This window comes from Aricia agestis, chromosome Z, assembly GCF_905147365.1.
Source record: "Aricia agestis chromosome Z, ilAriAges1.1, whole genome shotgun sequence".
Classification (NCBI taxonomy): Eukaryota; Metazoa; Arthropoda; class Insecta; order Lepidoptera; family Lycaenidae; genus Aricia; species Aricia agestis.
This window is the reverse complement of record NC_056428.1, coordinates 16051110-16070333: the sequence shown is the minus strand read 5'-3', so window position 1 is coordinate 16070333 and position 19224 is coordinate 16051110. Positions and strand designations below refer to the sequence as shown.

Here is a 19224-nt window from a genome sequence, read left to right as displayed (position 1 = left end):
ATCCGTAAATAGAGAATTACGCTATTATCACGTTACGCGGTCGTTAGTTCATCAATATTTACAATCACGTGATTAATCACACGTGTTTATATGTTCAGGTATGTAGTGAATCTTCAATACGAATGTCAAAATTGACCAATAAGTGTGTTTTACGGTATTACTAATAGACGAAGAGCGAGTGTTCGGCAGACTTAGTGTCTAAACACACTAGGCCGAAGTTACGCGGCGTAAATTACGCGTGATTACGTCAACGCATACAAAATATGGACGGAACGCTACGGAATAATGTGGCATCGGTAATATAAAATACATTGCGGGCGTGATCATGCGGAATTTACGCCGCGTAACTTCGGCTTAGTGTGTATAGACACTTACAGTAAAGTAACAAACTTCATATTAATGCCAGGTATACAACTATACACTATAGTGTTTGTACTTACTATCTACAGTCTACACTTATAAAGCGGAACAATTTTTCAGTTTGAACGCAGTAATCTCACGAAATACTGGGCCGAGTTTTGTGTAACTTGGCACAGGCCATGGGGAAAGACATAGACTATTTTACTGCGAGAAAACGTGCAGTTCCTGGGAAGTTCTCTATTTAGGCTTGCGAAACCGTGTAGGAACTCTCGTAGTGGATAGCGAATCCATGAAAATGCCTATTGCATCAACGGCAGATGAAACATTATACCTGGCATTAATATAGAGTTTGCTACTTTACTGTTACTCTGCCGAACACTAGCTCTTAGACTATAATTAAAATTAATAAACTAGGACGAACAGTAAGTCATGTCAAAAATAAGGTTTATAGACAGGACTAAAGAAATATATTTGATTAATAACAACGTTACGGGAATAAATAATAATAATTATTGATGAAAATGAGTTGTAATGCAAAAATTAAGTAGGTACTACTAGGTACTCGTGATTAAAGCAACTTCAAACAAATTATATGAGGGTATATTTTAATTCGCAGACCGCTTTGCCGTAACCGCGGTTGACGGTTGTAAACCACTTACGTTTCCCGACGCGTTTCCGCCCGGAAAATGTTTATGAAAATAAACCGCCATAATAAAATCCTGGAAAATTTCAATGATTTTTCCACTGCGACGTCTACAGTAATTACTGTATCCCGTGGAAATCGTATATTTTTTAGGGTCAGGTATTTATTTAATAATAGGCACTTACATGTAAGATTTTTGTGGTAAAGAAAAACATGGCATCTTAATCCATACTTATTATTGTGTCTGTCTGTCTGAACCGATTTTGGGTTATGGAGATACTTTTAGAGCTGGGAAAGAAGTATACATAATAATATCAAAAATTATCCTTTGTGCTTTCAAAGGGCAAAGGAAACTTTATCCTGGAAAAATGTACAATTCCCGCGCGATATATTTTTTTGGTGCAACGGAGTTGCGGGCGTTATCTAGTACTAAATAATAATAAGACGCTTCACACCACGTCAGTCTGGCCCTGTGGTAAGTACCTGAAGGACTTGTGTTACAGGTACCAGACAACGGAAATATATTTTATACTTTTATACTATACATATATTTAAGATTTTTATTATATAATACACATAATTAATACACATCCATGACAGGAACTTTGAAAACTTTTTGTTCCGTCGGCGGGATTCGAACCCGCGACCCCGGCGTGAGCTACCAACGCGCCCACCACTGAGCTACACCACTGAGTCTTAAAAAAAAAAACTTTTCATGCGATTAATAGTTACCACATTTTCGTCGGCATTACTTTTAATTAGATGTTCGTGCAGAACTTTCAGAATTCAGCGTTTTATAAGTACCTAACCTTGACCGAACATTATAGTTAGTTCCATTTCGATTGTTGTGAGTCATTCTATTAGAATTTGATTTTTTTTTACCACTGCTCTGTAGTGGTGACGCCAAGAGAAAATCAAACTGAATGAATGAAAAATCAACCGAATGTGAGACGAAGGCTGCCTCTAATGATTTGAGTGTAAAATAGTGTCCTAGTACAAGGCTATAGAGTTAAGAGGAGGAGTACTGTAGGACAAATGCCATAGAAGATGATAGGAGGTTGTGATTTAAGGAAGTTACAAAATGCCATTTTCAAAGTAGTCTCATGCGATGGTAACATGTTGATGTGTCACCTAGGTAATAAATTCTAATTAAAAGTACCTTACGTTACAGTTATATTGTATAATGCAAAAATAAAAAAGGTGAATTAGTAAAATTACATAATTACTCATGGCTGTCACACTTTTCGAAAGATAATTCCCAGAAAGATGCTCATAATACGTCTGTATTTATATAGTAAACGCTCGTGTTTACTCCGTTAATCCAGACGACGATGTAAGTAAAATAAACTAAGACCGTCGATTCATTCGTCTCATTCCATACTTCTTCACGTCTTGTTCTCGTACTTTCCAATTTATAACCGATAAACTTCAGAAGTTGAAGCTGCAAGTTACGTTTGGCGAGTCATCGCGAAAGTTACAATCCATAGAATTGCTTATGGTCTCCTTTTGTTAAGTTATATGATACTAGCTGTTGCCCGCGACTTCGTCCGCGTGGACTTTATAGCTGTTCCCGTACATCGATTGAGTCGCTTACGCGCAAATTAGAAAGTATATTGTGTTAGAACCGCACATTTTTCCGGGACAAAAAACATTCCTTGTCCCAGATTCAAATTAGTATCCTTATTTTCCTGTTCGGAGGTATCTCCAATCTCCATGCCAAATTTAATCAAAATAGATTAAAAAGTTTAGGCGAGAATTATAAAAGTTTATTGTGCGGGAACCGTATATTTTCCAGGATAAAAAGTATCCCTTGTCCTTTCCCGAGACTGAAAGTATTGCCATACTAAATTTCATCAAAATAGATTGAATAGTTAAGACTTTAGGCGATAATCATAAAAGTTTATTGTGCGGGAACCGTGCATTTTCCAGAACAAAATTAGTATTCCTTGTCCTTTCTCGAGACTCAAAGTATCTCCAAATTCCATCAAAATAGAATAGTTTACGCGCAAATCATGTAAGTATATTGTGCAGTAAACAGTTACTTTTCCGGGACTCACTCAACTTTGGTATACTCAAAGTATACCAAATTTCAGCAAAATGGGTCCAGCCGTTTACACGTGATGTCGGGACCACGCGAAATATAACGTTCCGCGCAGCTTCACCCGCGTAAATTAGATATTTCTCAGACAAATTAGTCCACAAAAAATACCCTATGATCCTTCACGTGGTCTACTTCTAACCTGTGTCAAATAACAGAAAAAAATCTCCAGTAGTTCGTGAGATAAGCCCTTTCAAATAATTTGTCCCGTTTTTTCCACATTTTTATCTATTTCTTCGCTGCTTTTAGTCTGAGCGTGATAAAATATAGCCTATAGCCTTCCTCGATAAATGGGCTATCTAATACTGAAAGAATTTTTGACATCGGACCAGTAGTTCTTGAGATTAGCGCGTTTAAACAAACAAACAAGCAAACTAACAATTTCTTCCGCTTTATAATATTAGTATAGATAAGAAAATTCAGTTGAAATGTTTGTGAAGGTACTTCTGCTTTACTTCATGTTATAAGGAGTTTTGACGATTATCTTCAAAACCGGTTTTCTCGACTCTTGTTTTTTTTCTGCACCCAATCTTCTTCTGCTTGTCATTTTAATGTTATGCTTTTGAGTATGCTGTCCACGAGCAGTGTATCATGTAAAGCCAAATCAACTGAATCTACAAGCTTGAATACAAATGTAGTATTTTTAACCAGATGCCGATCATCGAAAGCAGTACATTATGAAGAGCGTATGTGAAGTTTTTATTAAGTTTATTTATGTCATTTATTGATTTTGGCTTGCGACCAAAAATGTTCACGGCCATTTTATCTTCGAGATTAATTTCGCGCTCTAATGTCTAACATTCCATAAGAGTTATAATATTCGAAATATGGGGAGTAAAGAGACCAAAAACCAAAGCTTTTGTGCCTTCATTGGCATTGTTTTGTGGCGATTTGATCGTTCGACCCTTGTATGTCCTAGCCTATCTATGAATTCGCTCAATTTAAGCTTAAAAAATATAAGGCCTACACTGGCCGGGGTACAGCTAATCCTGTGTTAAACCATCTCTTTCATAAACAAAGAGCGAATAACACGATTAACAAAGCATTAACTTCATCTCAGACCGGCGCAAGTCGACCTGAACGAAATAATTTTCGTGTCAGGCCGCCAACTTTACGCCAATTTTAATAGAGCTTTGGTAACGGGATTACGCTAGGGAAAACTCCGCCTCTATGAATTTAGTATGAATTTAAAAGCGTAACTGGGTCGCCGTAAGTTCGGTGGGTCAAGGCGCATCCCACTTCTGATTTCTGACAGCCTGGCGTGGGTGTTAGGTTTGAATTAAGAATTAAGTTTTTTTTTTATTTGAAGGTCTCAGAGTTTGTTTTTAATGTTTTTGTTCTGTTATTTTTAAGTTACGTCTAAAACATGAACTTTTGTTTATTTTCTTTTTATAGGCGAGATAGAGTCTATAGGTTTTCAGCGTCTATTTTGTATCTAAATCACTAAAAAGATCTGAAGAATTATCAGACAGACAAATATTTTTTGAATTGGTTGCAAAAATGCTGAAGGTAAAAAGTTTTTACAAAATTATCGTAATACTTATGTAATATATTATATAAGAGCAATGTCTCGCTATTCCTAGTAAACAGGAAAAACTTAGTAAGTCCATAAACCGTGCATGCTCCCGTTTTCGTGCTCAGAATATGCACGCTTTCGCGAAAATGTGGAGCGATCTACGTAAGTGTTTTACTGTATCATCGTAAACTAAATGTAAAAGATTTTAAATCAAAAATTATATGGACGAATATCATAATGTGCGTGATGTCACATAACAAAAAAAACGTCTACATTCGTAAATCATCGCTTATCTAATGTAACTAGAGATCGCTCAATGGTCGAAATTCGACCTTAGTTTCAACGTCATTAGGACTACTACCTATATTTTGTAAAAAAATATTGACTTGGTCATATTTTTTTCAACTCTTGTCTTTGGGACTCAGCTGATCTAAGATTGGCCTTGTAAGCATTGTCTAATAGTATCTAAGATTCAAATTAAAAAAAATATAATCAATTTTCAATTTGTCACCTTGTTGTCAACAGACTTCAACCATAAAAAAAGAATAAAATTTATATGTATAGGCTTGTCACTAAAAAATCTGTCATTTTTCCTAGTGTGCGTGTTGTAGTGTGTGTTATGTTTTATTTGTTAAAAAAATGTATAATAAAAGCATAATTTGAAATTAATATTAGCTCGATGCACTCCTTCACCATGTAAACTACGTTACGTTACCCCATTTTTCGTCAAAAAGTTACAAAGTTTTTGGCTCACGTATTAATATATAGATAATTATATTAGGTACTAGATGTCCCGCGCGGCTTCGCCCGCGTAAATTAGGAATTTTACGGAAACCGTACATTTTCCCATAAAAAATAACTTATGTCCCTACTCTCTTTACGTGGTCTACTGTATATCTGTGCCAAATATTGCCATAAAATTGTTCCAGTAGTTCGTGAGATAAACCCTAATATTTCCCCCGTTTTCCCCACATTTTCCTGAGTTTCTTTGGTCGTATTAGTCTTAGCGTGAATTATCACGCTAAGATACATATAATATAGCCTATAGCCTTACTGGATAAATAAGCTATCTAACACTGAAATAAGTTTTTAAATCGGACCTATTATATCGGTTCCTGTGGTTAACGCGTTCAAGCAAACATACTCTTCAGGTTTATAATTAGATTTTTTTAAATTATCGCTTGACAAACTCGAGTCTCGATCTAAAAGACTATGAAAAGTACCAATAACACATAATAGGCTCATAATCGACGACGCATAGTGTAATATAATAGTGATGATGATGACGATGAATGTAATTTGCATAGTAGCATAAATATGCTTTCCGTTCTTAAAACAACGCCGAAACTCCCAAACTTTTATCTATAAAGAATCAGGAGTTCTCTCATCACCTTCTGAACCACGGTATACCAGGTATACCTCGGTGCAAAATCTTACTTGTTGGTAGCATATGCTCAGAATACTTCTCACGAAACCGAAGTCACCACACGTTTCCCTATAAAATTTGAGGAGTTCCCTCGATTACTTATGGATCCTTCATCAAATCACCACTTTTGTGAATATAATACTAAATTGGCATGATACTCTATATACCAAAAGAAACATTTTGAAAATCGGTTTACAAACGGCGGAGTAATCGTTAAACATAAGAAAACGAACATAACACCTCCCCCATTTTGAAAGTCGGTTAAAATTGTAGCCTATGTGTTATTCTGATGTATAAGCTATATTATTGTAAAGTTTCATTAAAATCCGTTCAGTAGTTTTTGCGTGAAAGAGTAACAAACATCCATACATCCACACATCCATACATCCAAACAAACTTTCGTCTTTATAATATTAGTAGGATGTACCTAATATAATTATTACATTAGATATGCGATGATTTACGAATGTAGACGTTTTTTTTCTATATAGTATATTCTTCATTATATAGTCACTGTAATTTATAAATAGTTTTTGTATACATTTTGTAAATTAATGAAAACGTGTTTTATGGTCAGACTTCATGGCTGCGTATCATATTTATCAGTGTATGTAATAATTATGTAATTAAACGACTTGTCTAATCTGTAAGTATTGTGAGCACGTATGATAGTGACTTGATCATCACGAGATGATCATCATCAGCCCTATTGCAGGTGCAGTATAGGTAGGTCTTAAAAGTCTGACATTGTAGCGAATTACTAAATTCGGAATACTGAAAATCAAATATTCTGTACATGTATATATTGACACTAGACTATCAATAAAATATACCGTAGACTCCTAGAGGAGTCTAGGGTTTATTTGTGTTCAAAACTATCATCATTAGTATGAACATTGACGAAGATAGAGAATCTAAGGTAAGGAGAATCTAAGAGAAGGTAGAGACACTTAATGAGTATACTGACCATGCGGTAGCGCGATGTAGTGGCAATTTTAAAAATGCAAGCACGAACACTCAATGTAATCAAAGATAGAGCATATTATATAAGTTGTTAATAGATATTATATATTGACGGCGTAACACGAAGTTGCTTAGTTCGTAACGTAGTAGGCGTAGCGTAAAATATTCCGACGCCGGCTCCGAAGGTGAATTTATTGCCTAACTTACACCTTCCAGGTAGATGCATGGGTATTGGATCTACCCACTCGGTTGTGAAGATTTTAAGAAGTATCGATATAGATGAAGTTACAATAAAATATGCAATTGCTGTTTAAATTTAAGCCAAAATTCAAATATGTAGACTGTAGAGTTGACCTTAACTTTAGGTCCTTCTTTCGAGGCTTCGTTAGGTAACTGAAAAGCAGTACCATTATTTTGTACGTTTCCATGACAACGTATTCGCGCATCAATTGAGAACAATTCCAATAACCTGCACACAAAAATGCATGTAGGCTGCGAAACAAAACCAGTCGGTGCGACACCGATAACAGAAAGCGGTAAGTCGGTAACGACTAACGCAAGACAGTAGAGCCCAGCGCACCGCACCGAACGCACGCGCGCGCGCAGCCCATGTGTTGGTGTACCTAGCATGTGAAATGGTGTGTGCATGTGCAAATATGTGTCAGTAATATACAAGTGAATTCGTGATTTGTGAATGAGTCACATAAGCGTTGGGATTGTTAACTTTGCGAACGTGTTGCCTACGATCACAGAAGGTACTTCTTTGTTTGACCCATATCCTTAGATTGAGTGTTGTAACAACAATTTCCTGTTTATTTCTGGCCTGCTATTTAAATTAACCGTTTAAGTTTGTATCACTTGAGGAACTTTAAGTTTTCGTTCCTTGGAATTCTCTACAAGCCATAGAGTTTGTAGTTTTAGCTCAAGTTTGCGCGTTTATCTTTTAAACTTATTCTGGCTTATTCTGGCTGTGGCAGTGATAGGAATAAGTTTTGCATAGGTAGGTATGCAATGTAGATGTTGAAGATGTCTACTAAAATATCACAGTAATGCTTATATTAAGTTTAAATATTTCATTGTCAAGATTTAAGGTCCATCTTATTATGATGAAAAAGGACAAAAGCTCACAATGCTACTAGTAAAAATGCTTTAATTATTTAAAGTGGATGGATATGGCACGGCATGGATATCCAATGACACATTAATTCGATAAAATAATCTATCTTTCTCACATTTCGTTGGAATTAAAAAAGTAGATCCGTATGAAAAGTGCCTGGACAAAAAAATCCTACCTCGTTAACGGAAGGTTGAATCTATTTGTAATATTCACAACACTTGAGGTGTTTCTGTAAGTGTATATCTTGTTAGTTACATAAACACTGAATACGTGCATTTGACGCCCATTGACGCTATCTAGGTTGACTAAGTACGTTTGATAATAAACGATAAACCTGCAATTATAATTAACGTAATTATTGATAAGCAAAATTTCATAAAATCTGGGAAAACATCAAAATTAGCAAAATAATTACCTTTTGCTGGAAAAAAATAAATGATGTAGGGCTAATCGACTAACTTTCAAATAAACTAGATGGTATTTGACTCAGCATAAATAATGACGAGAGAGTTATGATGAAAAAGTAATAAACTACAAAATCGAAGGAATATTAACACTAATTGAATTACAAAATATACATTTTTGAGTATCTCTTGCAGCGGTTGCAAAGTAATTAAATGTCAGCAGCAGACTAGAGCCAACAGGTAGAGATAAAAGATAAAAAGACTAGAAATAATTGAAAACTGTAAAATATGTAATTTAATATTCCGATCCAATTTTCTCCGAACTGATTAAACATGCCTGGGATAATAAGGTATTTCATTATCAGATAATTATTATAAGAATGTAAAATTGTTTCTGAAGATAAGTTTTATAATGAACAGGGTTTGTAAGACTCGGCTATTACCTACAATTTGTTGATATTATTATCTTACTTTTTACCAGATTGTGTAAGGAGAGCTACGTTTTTGGAGTGTAAGCCTGACTTCAGGGTGTCGGATTTGAGCTTGAGTGTGGATTATTAGATTCGTCTTGGTCGTGAGAATGACACTGGGTATCATTGTAGGGTTTTTAGAAACGCCTGCAACAAAAGTATTCTACTGTAATGGTTTCTCAAAATATTTTGGAGATAATTATTGCTTATATATGAAATGTAGGCGTAATCCAACAAAACATTTTTTATGAATTACCGTAAAACCAAATTTATCAGATTATAAAAAACACTGTTAACTGAAGATTCATTCCAATTTCCAAACGTCTTTGCTAGTTATCATCGAATACGTGTATATTTTTCAAATCACAGTTATGACGATGGCTCTTAATCTAGGCTTCCACGAAACACGGTTCATTATCACCTGCCGCTCTCGGCAGTCGGTGCTCCACGCTAACGGTGGTTTATAGACCTCTCGTTAAACTATAAATTACATCGTAATCCACGGTAGCTGCAACCTGTAGCTAATGACGTTTCTTCTTCTTCGTCTTTTTTGAAGATCTCGATTGATATGTTTTGCCACCTTATAATTATTGTTCTGTGAACTCTACGTAATATGTTTAATCGTCACTTGCTGCTCCACCCTAACGATGGTTGTTGACCTGTTAGTTAACCTATCAAGCCCCATAAGATCCGGTGATCGCGACAACAAATAGAATAACAATAGATTTCCAAGAATCCACGGTCCAAGGATTAAATCGTAAATTACAGAGTCAACTACCATAGCTGCTACCTGTCTAATCTTCTTTTGTGAAGGTTTAAAGTGATGTGTAACATTAAACAAGACACAGTTTTACTCTACGATATTTCTTCATCTCTTGCACGCTTACGGTGGTTGACCTCTGGTTTAACCCTCAATTACATGGTAATCTACGGTAGCTGCATCCTGTCGCGTTAGATGAAACGTCATATAATTTTTGTCTCCGTCTTTTAAAATGATATTTTCTACAGAACCGTTTACCAATTGAAGACATACCTTAAAAAACTAATTTGAAATTGCGATTAACTCATAGCATTGTTTAAAGATTTGGTATTGATATTGACGCCAGCAAAGTCTTCGCATTGTCAGGTACCGATGAATAATGTATAATTGAGTGTGCCTTGAATTTGTTGTGCGCCTTATGTGGAATCGACCAAGGTTGTGGGATCAGGAACTTTTCGCGGAAACGTTTGATAAATGAACTCACCTGTATCGGAAGCAAAAGTGGAATGTAAGAAATTATTGCTTCATACAAGCTTATAAGTGTTAGTCATGATTTCAAATATGTTTCTACCGTGTAAGAAATTTATTGAGTTACTTTCCTCTTGAGTGTTATTGGAATGTTTCAATTTACATTATATTTACTAATCTCAAACTACTATTTAAATTTAAACATAGACACTTACATTATAAATCTCACATCGCTTAATTTCATAACATTTGAATATTTTGTTTTGATGGGTAATAAATTGATGAGTATTTGCATATATGACCAGAGCTACATCTGCAGCCTGCACACGGAAGGCTGCGGTATTTCGCAGCCTTCCGTGTGCTTAAACTATACTTAAATAAACGTTAATTGTGGTTTCTGCATATGAATTTGGTGTATGTATTTAGGGGAGTGTAATCTGCTTCCTCGTAGTTACGTTAAATATTTCAGTATATTTATATACAGAGAGACGTGAATTAATATTGACCTTACGTTTGGCGGTGTCAATGCTAATTGTACTTTAATGAGAGATAAACCAGTATGTATGGTCGCTGTTTTTGTGAGTTACATGCAAGCTTCCTACTTATTTAGTGTATTACTTTAATACACCGTGCGTTCTTTCTTTATTGTTATTAATTTAAAAAATAATTTGGTATGTAAATTGTAATGTAGCTAGTGCTTTAAACAGTTAAAGATTTAAATATAGTTCTATACTAATAATCTTTTATCCTGGATACTGCCACTGTCTAATCTCTGTTGCTCCGCGAAATTACTTCTGGGCGTACTGTCGCATCTTTCTTCGCCATATTTATCCATTTAACTACTGTACAATATTTTTCTACTCTACATGCGTTTTAGAACTATACACTTCTACCGTTTTTACCCGTCGTTTGGGAATCGCGTCTTATGCGGCCTTGGTGGCTCAGACAGGTTCGGGGCCAACGACCGTGGCGGCGTTACGCGTTGTTAGTGGTGATTTACACAGTAACGCGACAGATTCTAGATATATATGCTGGATGGAGGACTTGTTCACGTTGCTGTGCTGATGACTCCAGTGGTATGGCTTAAGCTACTGTATCGATATTAATCAGCACTATTAATTATGTTTTTTCCAATTTGTTGTTTTAGCTTCTGGGGTTAGCCTCAAAAGCTATTGAAACCAACCCGAAACCTTGAGTTTTGTACGTCGTTAATAGCCTTTAAGCTGGGTTGTCTTCAAAAGTTATAAATGCTGTTTACGAAAATTGTACATAGCACGTAGTTATTAATTGAAATAGAAAGTAGAGACTGTATTATGTAGTGAAGAAACATTGTTTCAATAATATGTAGGTTCAATAATATGTAAGCGAAAGAAGGAAAATCTGTAGGGTGCACGGAAAATTTAATAAATTCTAACTACTAAGGCAGTAAAGTGTCCCAAATATTCAGAGGCGCAGACCGTGTACGTTGCGCGTTGTACATATTGTATGAGTGCTCCGGTAACGAACACATAATATTGCTGTTTTGTATAGAAAAGCTTAACCCTGCGGCTCCGACAGTGTTTAATTCGGTTAGCCTTCCTTTCAATCACTTGGGACCGCAATTTCCGTTGCGGAATTTCAAAGACTAGAGATCGCCTAATGGTCGAAATTCGACCTTAGTTTCAACGACTACTACCAATATTTTGTAAAAAAAATATTGCCTTTATCTGAATTTTTTTTTTTCTACTCTCGTCTCTGGGACTCAGCTGATCTCAGACTGGCCGTGTAAGCATTGTCTTATAGTATCTAAGATTCAATAAAAAAAACTATAATCCATTTTCAATTTGTCACCTTGATAACAACAGACTTCAACCATAAATAAAAGAGTATAATTTGTAAGTATAGGCTTGTCACTCAAAAATCTGTCATTTTTCCACTAGGAAACTACACACACTACAACACACACTAGTGTGTGTTGTAGTGTGTGTAATGTTTTATTTCTTAAAAATGTATGATAAAAGTATAATTTCAAAATAATATTAGCTCGTTGCACTCCTTCACCATATAAACTATAACTGTGCAAAAATGTCATTCACCTACGTTTCCCCATTTTTCGTCAAAAGGGATACAAAGTTTTTGGCTCACGTATTAATATATAGATGTGTAGGTACCCCGATTCTAACCTTTTAATGCAACATATTCTTCTCATTTTAATGCACCTTTCATGCAGCTTCATTTCCTTCCAGTCCATGTCGTATTAAGCTACAAATACAGCGTTTTCATTTACACCTAAAACTTATACCTTGGTTTGACACTTCATTAAAAAATGTTTGATAGGAGACGGACTATATCGAACCAATAATAAATCTCGGCTTAGATATGCCCGAAAAACAATATTCTTTTCTACTTCATTAGGATGAAAATGATTACATATCTTCCTAATTCGAGACAATTCCATAGACAAGGCTTATAGCCGTTTACCTGATGCATGCGTCATAAACTCAAAGGAACAGTTTCAGTCACTGAATGCGGAAACTGCCGTCATATTGTCCGAAGTTTTCATCTTAGTTGTCACTGGCATAAGGGTCAAGACATCCATTGTCGCCCATTGCTCAGAAACGGACAATGCAGGTGGGCAATACACAATAAATCCCTCAGATTCAATGCAATACATGACAGCTGCAAGGTTGACTTACAAGGTGTGTAGAGGCAACTATAAGTTGATATTCCTTTCAATTTGATGTCATAGGAAGGGCTTTGGTAAAAACCTTTTGAACAAAGTCTGATAAACGAGTAATGTCATAGGCATTTTACCGGGTAATCTACATCAGGGTTTCCCAAAATGGGTTCCTTGGATTAAAATGTAATTTGGGGCTCTATAACCTGTAAAGTATGGGAACCTCTGATGCCATGCTTGTGTAAGGCCATCATAAATTATTATCCAGATGAATATGTTCGAAGTGTATGAATATAATAATTTGTCAAGTGTCTTACAATCCAATAGGAATTTTAAAGATTTTAATGAAACCTTATTAAAAAGGTTTTCCTTTTTGGAAGTCGTTTAATTAAACGACTTCCAAAAAGTAAAAGGTTGTTCATCTAACTCGTCATGTTTGTTTTAACCTTATGTTGTTATCCATAATAATTATGTTCAGTAAATTTTAATAAGGATTCAATTTCTTTTTGTATGAAGCAAATCCCTTGCAATATTACGAATAACCTTTGAACTTGCTTTTTTCTCTCATAAAATTAAATACATATTCCGTCGAATATCATCAAAGAAATTTTCGAATTTGAGCTAAATCGGGGTCCAAATATTTGGTCTTGTTCTTCCTTTATGAATAAACTAGATGATACCGCGACTTCGTATACGTATAAAAAAGTAGTTCCTGGGGAATAGCACCTTTTGTGTTGCCGTAACTCTGCAGATCCGTGGTGTAAAGGGTTAGGTTAGGCTAGGGTTAGGCTAGTTTGGATGGTCGATTCGGTGGTCGGTTATAAATCCTGATCACTGATCTGCCGCTATTCGTATCGGTTTTCCGTTCTACTAAGTTTCCTACTAGAGATTCCGCTTGCTGGCTTCCAAGGAAGGAAGGCTACCGACTCCGAAATTATTGTGTGAGCTATTATAACACAAATTTTTAACAGCATAATAGTAAGTCTAAGAATTAATTCTCTCACAAATGACTGTGAGAGGGAAGTCGTTATCGCAATTACACGTCGTTCGTGCCGCCGACCGCGGTATTGATCTCTTGTTTCCTGTGTGAAACTGGTCTTTGATTATGTACAAGATAATCTTGACAATACTTCGTTTTAGGAGTTCCGTAAAAGTAAAAGCAAACCCTATTTCAGAGAATTCGCTGTCTGTCTCAAGAACCGATAATAGCTAGACAGTTGGAGTTTTCGCAGCTTATGTATTTCTGTTGACGTTATAACAATAAATGCTAAAAATATAGTAAATATTTAGGGATGCTCCCATACTACCATCGCGCTGTTTGAAGGCAAAAATTCCTACGAAAATTTGACTACGCGATTCTCAAGCACAATTCTATGTCTAAGGCTGCGTTTCCACCAGAGATGTGTTGCGACTTGCGAGGAATGTGTTTTTAAGAACCAATAGAATCGCTTCATTGACGTGAGCTTGCCATGACATCGCTCAGCGCGGCGATGCTATTGGATCTTAAAAACACATTTCTCGCATCACATCTCTGGTGGAAATGCAGACTAATGATTGCAAATAAAACATATTAATTTCAATTCTGTAGTACAACATATTATATTCTGAATACAAACGCTGGATTGTGCTAGCGAAGTTTCGGCTTCGGACCGGGCGAGCATATTCGCTCGGTCGGATATTCTCTGTGTGTGGCTCACTACAATATAAGCTGGCCGGAAACCCCGACTGTATTCTACATAAAGTTAGTTGCTAAAGTTCTATTCAAGCGAGCCGTGTTGAAAATACAACCGTGCTAGTTTCAATGCATAAGTAGGCGTTGTAAAATGGATTATATTTATTTTAAAATGTCAAGATATATGGGATGATTAAGGAGGCAAACCCAGAATTAATTCTCTGCTTGAGCTTTTAAAATTTTCTAACTATATCGTGGGCGCATAGACCTACAATAATATTGCGTAATATTATTGGCCATCTAGGGTTGATATTGAACATTGCGCGCCTTCATACCCCAGTCAAGTTAGACATAATATTTTGAGGTTACATAAATTCGCACAAAGCTGAAAATCGGTAAAATTGTTTAGAACATGATTAAACATTAAATTTGAAAGTTTCCCATGATTGCCTTATGTGGAAAAAAAAATTGCGACGATTGCAACTTTAACAACTTTTTGAATCATTATAATATTTCGAAAACGGTGGCTCGTAGGAAAAAAATATGTATAATTTTTGTGTAGATAATTTTATGACCTACAATTTTGTTTCAGGCATTTTTATGAAAAGCCTTACCTTCCTAAAAATCGTAAAAAAAAAAATTTTTGGACGTTTGACCTTGGGTAAAAAAATCCATAAGTACAGGGGAACTATGGAGACTTTCAAATATCATAAATTGTAATCATATTCTAAACAATATTCCTAATTTTTAGCTTGATGCGAATTTTTGCAACCTGAAATGTCTAACAGGACTGGAACTGGAAGTACATATTGGCTGGAATTGCTTCTCATCATAACACATTTTTCTGCAACGAATTTCTCAACACAGATCCACAAGACTCAAACGCGGCATTTACGTTTTTATCCTGCTGTACCAGCGAAGCGGTTGTTTATTTGGAATAAGTAACGACCCTTCACTGTTTACTGCGCCATAAAGTACGGCATTATACAACAATAAAACGTACACATTAAATCATTTAATCCCGTCGGATTCCAGAAATGAGAATTATTAATTTGTTGCGAACTGGACTCGAGTGCGCAAAGCCGTAATACATGATGCTCCTGGATTTTGCGATATTCTGTGTGGATGGAATTATGATCTCTCATTGTTTACAAAGCTGTCAATAAACTAGCGTTGATGTATGTTTAAGAGGAAACGCTAACACTGTTTTTCCATACAAACGTATTCCTCAATTTACTTCCTGGATAATGCGATTAGAGAAATGTTTTTTTTTTACACAATATTGGGATCTGCTACAGCTATGCCTCTTATGTTCGATTTTTTCTACATTTACTAATAAATAAAAAATATGACCTTTCAAAAATCGCAAAAAATGAATGCCCCGTACCCCGCCAATCCACCGACCATAAAACAAATTATAAAAACGTAGAGGCGTAGACTCATTCTTCCTAAAGATATAAAAAAATAATTGTAAGGTAGGCTCTATTTTGAAGGAGGAACCAGAGGACTACGTTACCTCGATTTCCTGTATCTGTCTCTATCACAATATACGTGCCGGCGCAGGGTGAAGCGTGATGGCAATAGTTTCTACGTTTAAATTCTACTACACTCGCGTTCCCTCTTAAGGCTGGTTGGACCATGATTGCGTAGCTGTCTATGGCATGCACAATCGTCGTCGATCATGCACCATCTGAGCAATCCCCACCTACATCTCCGTAATTGCTTAAATTGGCACAATGTTAGTTAAATCCAAATTTAGTATATCGTATCTCCGAATTTGGAGTTGATTAAAATAATAACTTCAACGGTTTGTGCTCTGTTTAAAGATATATCAGTTAGTACTACTGATGTTAATAATTATGTTCTTAGTTATAGTAAACATAGCGTACGCAGACGTATGTTTTGCAAACAATCCGTAATTTGCTTTACTCATAAACATAAATATGCAAAGCAATTAAAAGTAGACGTTTAATTAAAATATGTGAGTACGGTCCACTTACGAGTTTATTCATGTAATTTTATGTAAGTTTCTACCAAATAAGTTGACTGCTAAAGTTAAGCGAATACCGCTACCCACGGATACAGCATAAAAGTGTTTTAAAATCAAATCAAAATAATTTTATTTAGAGTAAATTTTTTACAAAACCATTTCTGAACGTCGAGACTATGCTACCCACCACCGGTTCAGGAACTAGCACGGCGAGAAGAACAGGCGTAAGAAACTCGCTTGGTGCCATCTTTTACCAAAAGATAGAAAATTTATCTTTTCAAAAATAATATTTAACAAAATTGTGTCTTATGATCTAATTACTTGCTTTATTGGTCTTACTATCCTTTCCTATCCTTTGTTCACTATGTTTTCCAATGATCTCATTTTAATTCCTTTTTCCTGTGATTACTTTTTGATTTATCTAATCAAGTATGCCTACGGCTCCTATGCTCATTTTTACCCGACCACAGCGAAGCCTAAAGGAATCCTAATATTTCCTTCTGTTTCTTCTTTAGCTCTTATCTCATTATCGTTGCCTGTCTCATGATTATGCTTGTTTTTAATCTGCATGTTTATTATATTCTAAAACCGCATAGAACTATGGGCCATGTCTTTTAGTATTTACATCACAATGGGCGTATTATGCGCAGGGTCACGGGTTCGAGGTCGGCTGCACTCTTTGTATTTCATGCGATGCAATCATAACTGTTTTTGTAATAATTGTTGCATTAATCACTTTGGGCTTGGCACGCGAATGTGTTTTGGTAATGTTAGTCAATGTTATTTAACTGTATTTAAGCAATAATTCCTTCAAGCCCCTGAGCACCGGTGATCGCGACAACAAAATAATACAATAGCATTTCCAAGAATCCGCGATCGAAGGAACATTTGAGCACTTTGGCAAACTTCTTAAAATGCTAATAAGTTGGTGTGACCTTCAAGAACTTTAACCTTAGTTAAGAACTTTAGTAATTGCAACTTGATACTTTGCTTTAAGCTGAAATTACAGCAAACATTATTCTAGCTATCAATAATTGTCTAGTGCCTACACCAATTCATATTATCCAGGAGGATAAGGATCGTAGGTATGTTTATATTATGTTAAAGTCTAAATAGACAACTGTAAAATATGAGAATTGAAATTTTTTCTCCTCCACAATACGATATCGATCCCTTTGTCCGCAGCCAACAAATGGCCAGGGAGAGCAATCCGTAGACAAGTGCAAGTGACAATTATTGCTTTTTTAATGCGATCGTTAGGGATTCAAAGACGAACGCCGCGTCATCTACAATCCTTATTATTCCCTGTGGGCTCCCTCGGCTGGAAGGTTTTTTCTTTTTCTTCTACTAAGTTATTTCTGCTTTATTGTCGTGGATAATCTAGCCATTGTTCTTTTTTTTGTTGCCAATGGAGTGTGACACGAATCGCAATGTGCCCGAGTCCTTGAGTAGACGGGAAGCCGTGCGTCATTGGCTGGTCGATTTGAATTGAATACGTTAATCTAAGCTTCTAATATCTTAAAAACCAGGCCTATTTGCGCCAGTCTGGCTTTTTTAAATGCTGCGATGTGTCTTAGTAATTGTCTTTCATGAATACGAAGTATGGAGTAAAAGCTCCAGTACCCAGGCTGCCGAAAGTGTAAGATGCATGTTGTTTCCTATCACTTTTGAAATGATTAATAGATACGTAGAAGGTCTGACTTTGAGTATTATCGTGAATCGTCACGTCATAAGTACCTTTCATGTTCAGCGAAAAAATAGTGACGCCTATGATATCTAATCTATGACGCGTTTTATGCTTTTTAATAGCTTTTTATTCATTCGATTTCCTATTTACATTGGTTGGTTTAATTAGATCTTTCTTTCTCACAGGTTACCTTTTTCACACTAATAAAACACACTTTTCTTGCACTTTTTCCACTATATTAAGATATTATTATAACTTTTAACAAATAACACGACCGGTTTCGAAATTATTCATCATCAGGTGTCTAATTTCGAAACCGGTCGTGTTATTTGTTAAAAGTTATAATAATATCTTAATATAGTGGAAAAAGTGCAAGAAAAGTGTGTTTTATTAGTGTACAACATGAATTTCCACCAAGAACCGACAGTACAATCAATTACATATATTACCTTTTTCAGTCCATAATTTTGTCTTCCAAAATAAGAAACACTATTGCGTTCATGTTATGCCTCTAGGAGTAAGATCAATTTAACTAAAATTTCTGTGACGATCATAGCAAGTGACAAGAAGTAAATCCATTTTCGCGTGGTCTCGACATCACGCGTAAACGGCTGGACCGATTTTGCTGAAATTTGGCATAGAGATACTTTGAGTCCCGAAGACGAACATAGGATACATTTTGTCCCGGAAAAATGTACGGTTACTGCACAATATAGTTTTATGACTTGCGCGTAAACTATTCAATTGATTTTGATGAATTTTGGTATTGGGATAGGTACTTTGAGTCTCGGGAAAGGACAAGGGTTACTTTTTGTCCCGGAAAGTGTACGGTTCCCGCACAATAAACTTTTATAATTTTCGCCTAAACTATTCAATAGATTTTGATGTATGGAGATACTTTGAGTTCCCGCACAATAAACTTTTATGATTGACCGAATAAAGGTCTGATCCTGAAATATTATGTACTTCTCGCCACTTTGGTGTGACCACAGGT

The 19224-nt window shown here is 35.7% G+C and overlaps 1 protein-coding gene across 3 annotated transcripts in view; it reads left to right on the top strand.

Annotated features, from left to right (window-relative positions):
- The window catches only part of LOC121739336 (cyclin-dependent kinase 14), a 127077-nt gene that overhangs the window by 20344 nt on the left and 87509 nt on the right, over positions 1-19224 (top strand). Inside the window, exon 1 of one of the 3 annotated variants that reach the window (XM_042131731.1) lies at positions 7583-7761. The exons of the other annotated variants lie outside the window; for them this stretch is intronic. Within the exon in view, the coding sequence (XP_041987665.1) occupies positions 7701-7761 (61 nt within the window). The 5' untranslated portion in view covers positions 7583-7700. Of the gene's footprint in view, positions 1-7582; positions 7762-19224 lie in introns of those variants that run through there. 3 annotated transcript variants of the gene reach the window in all.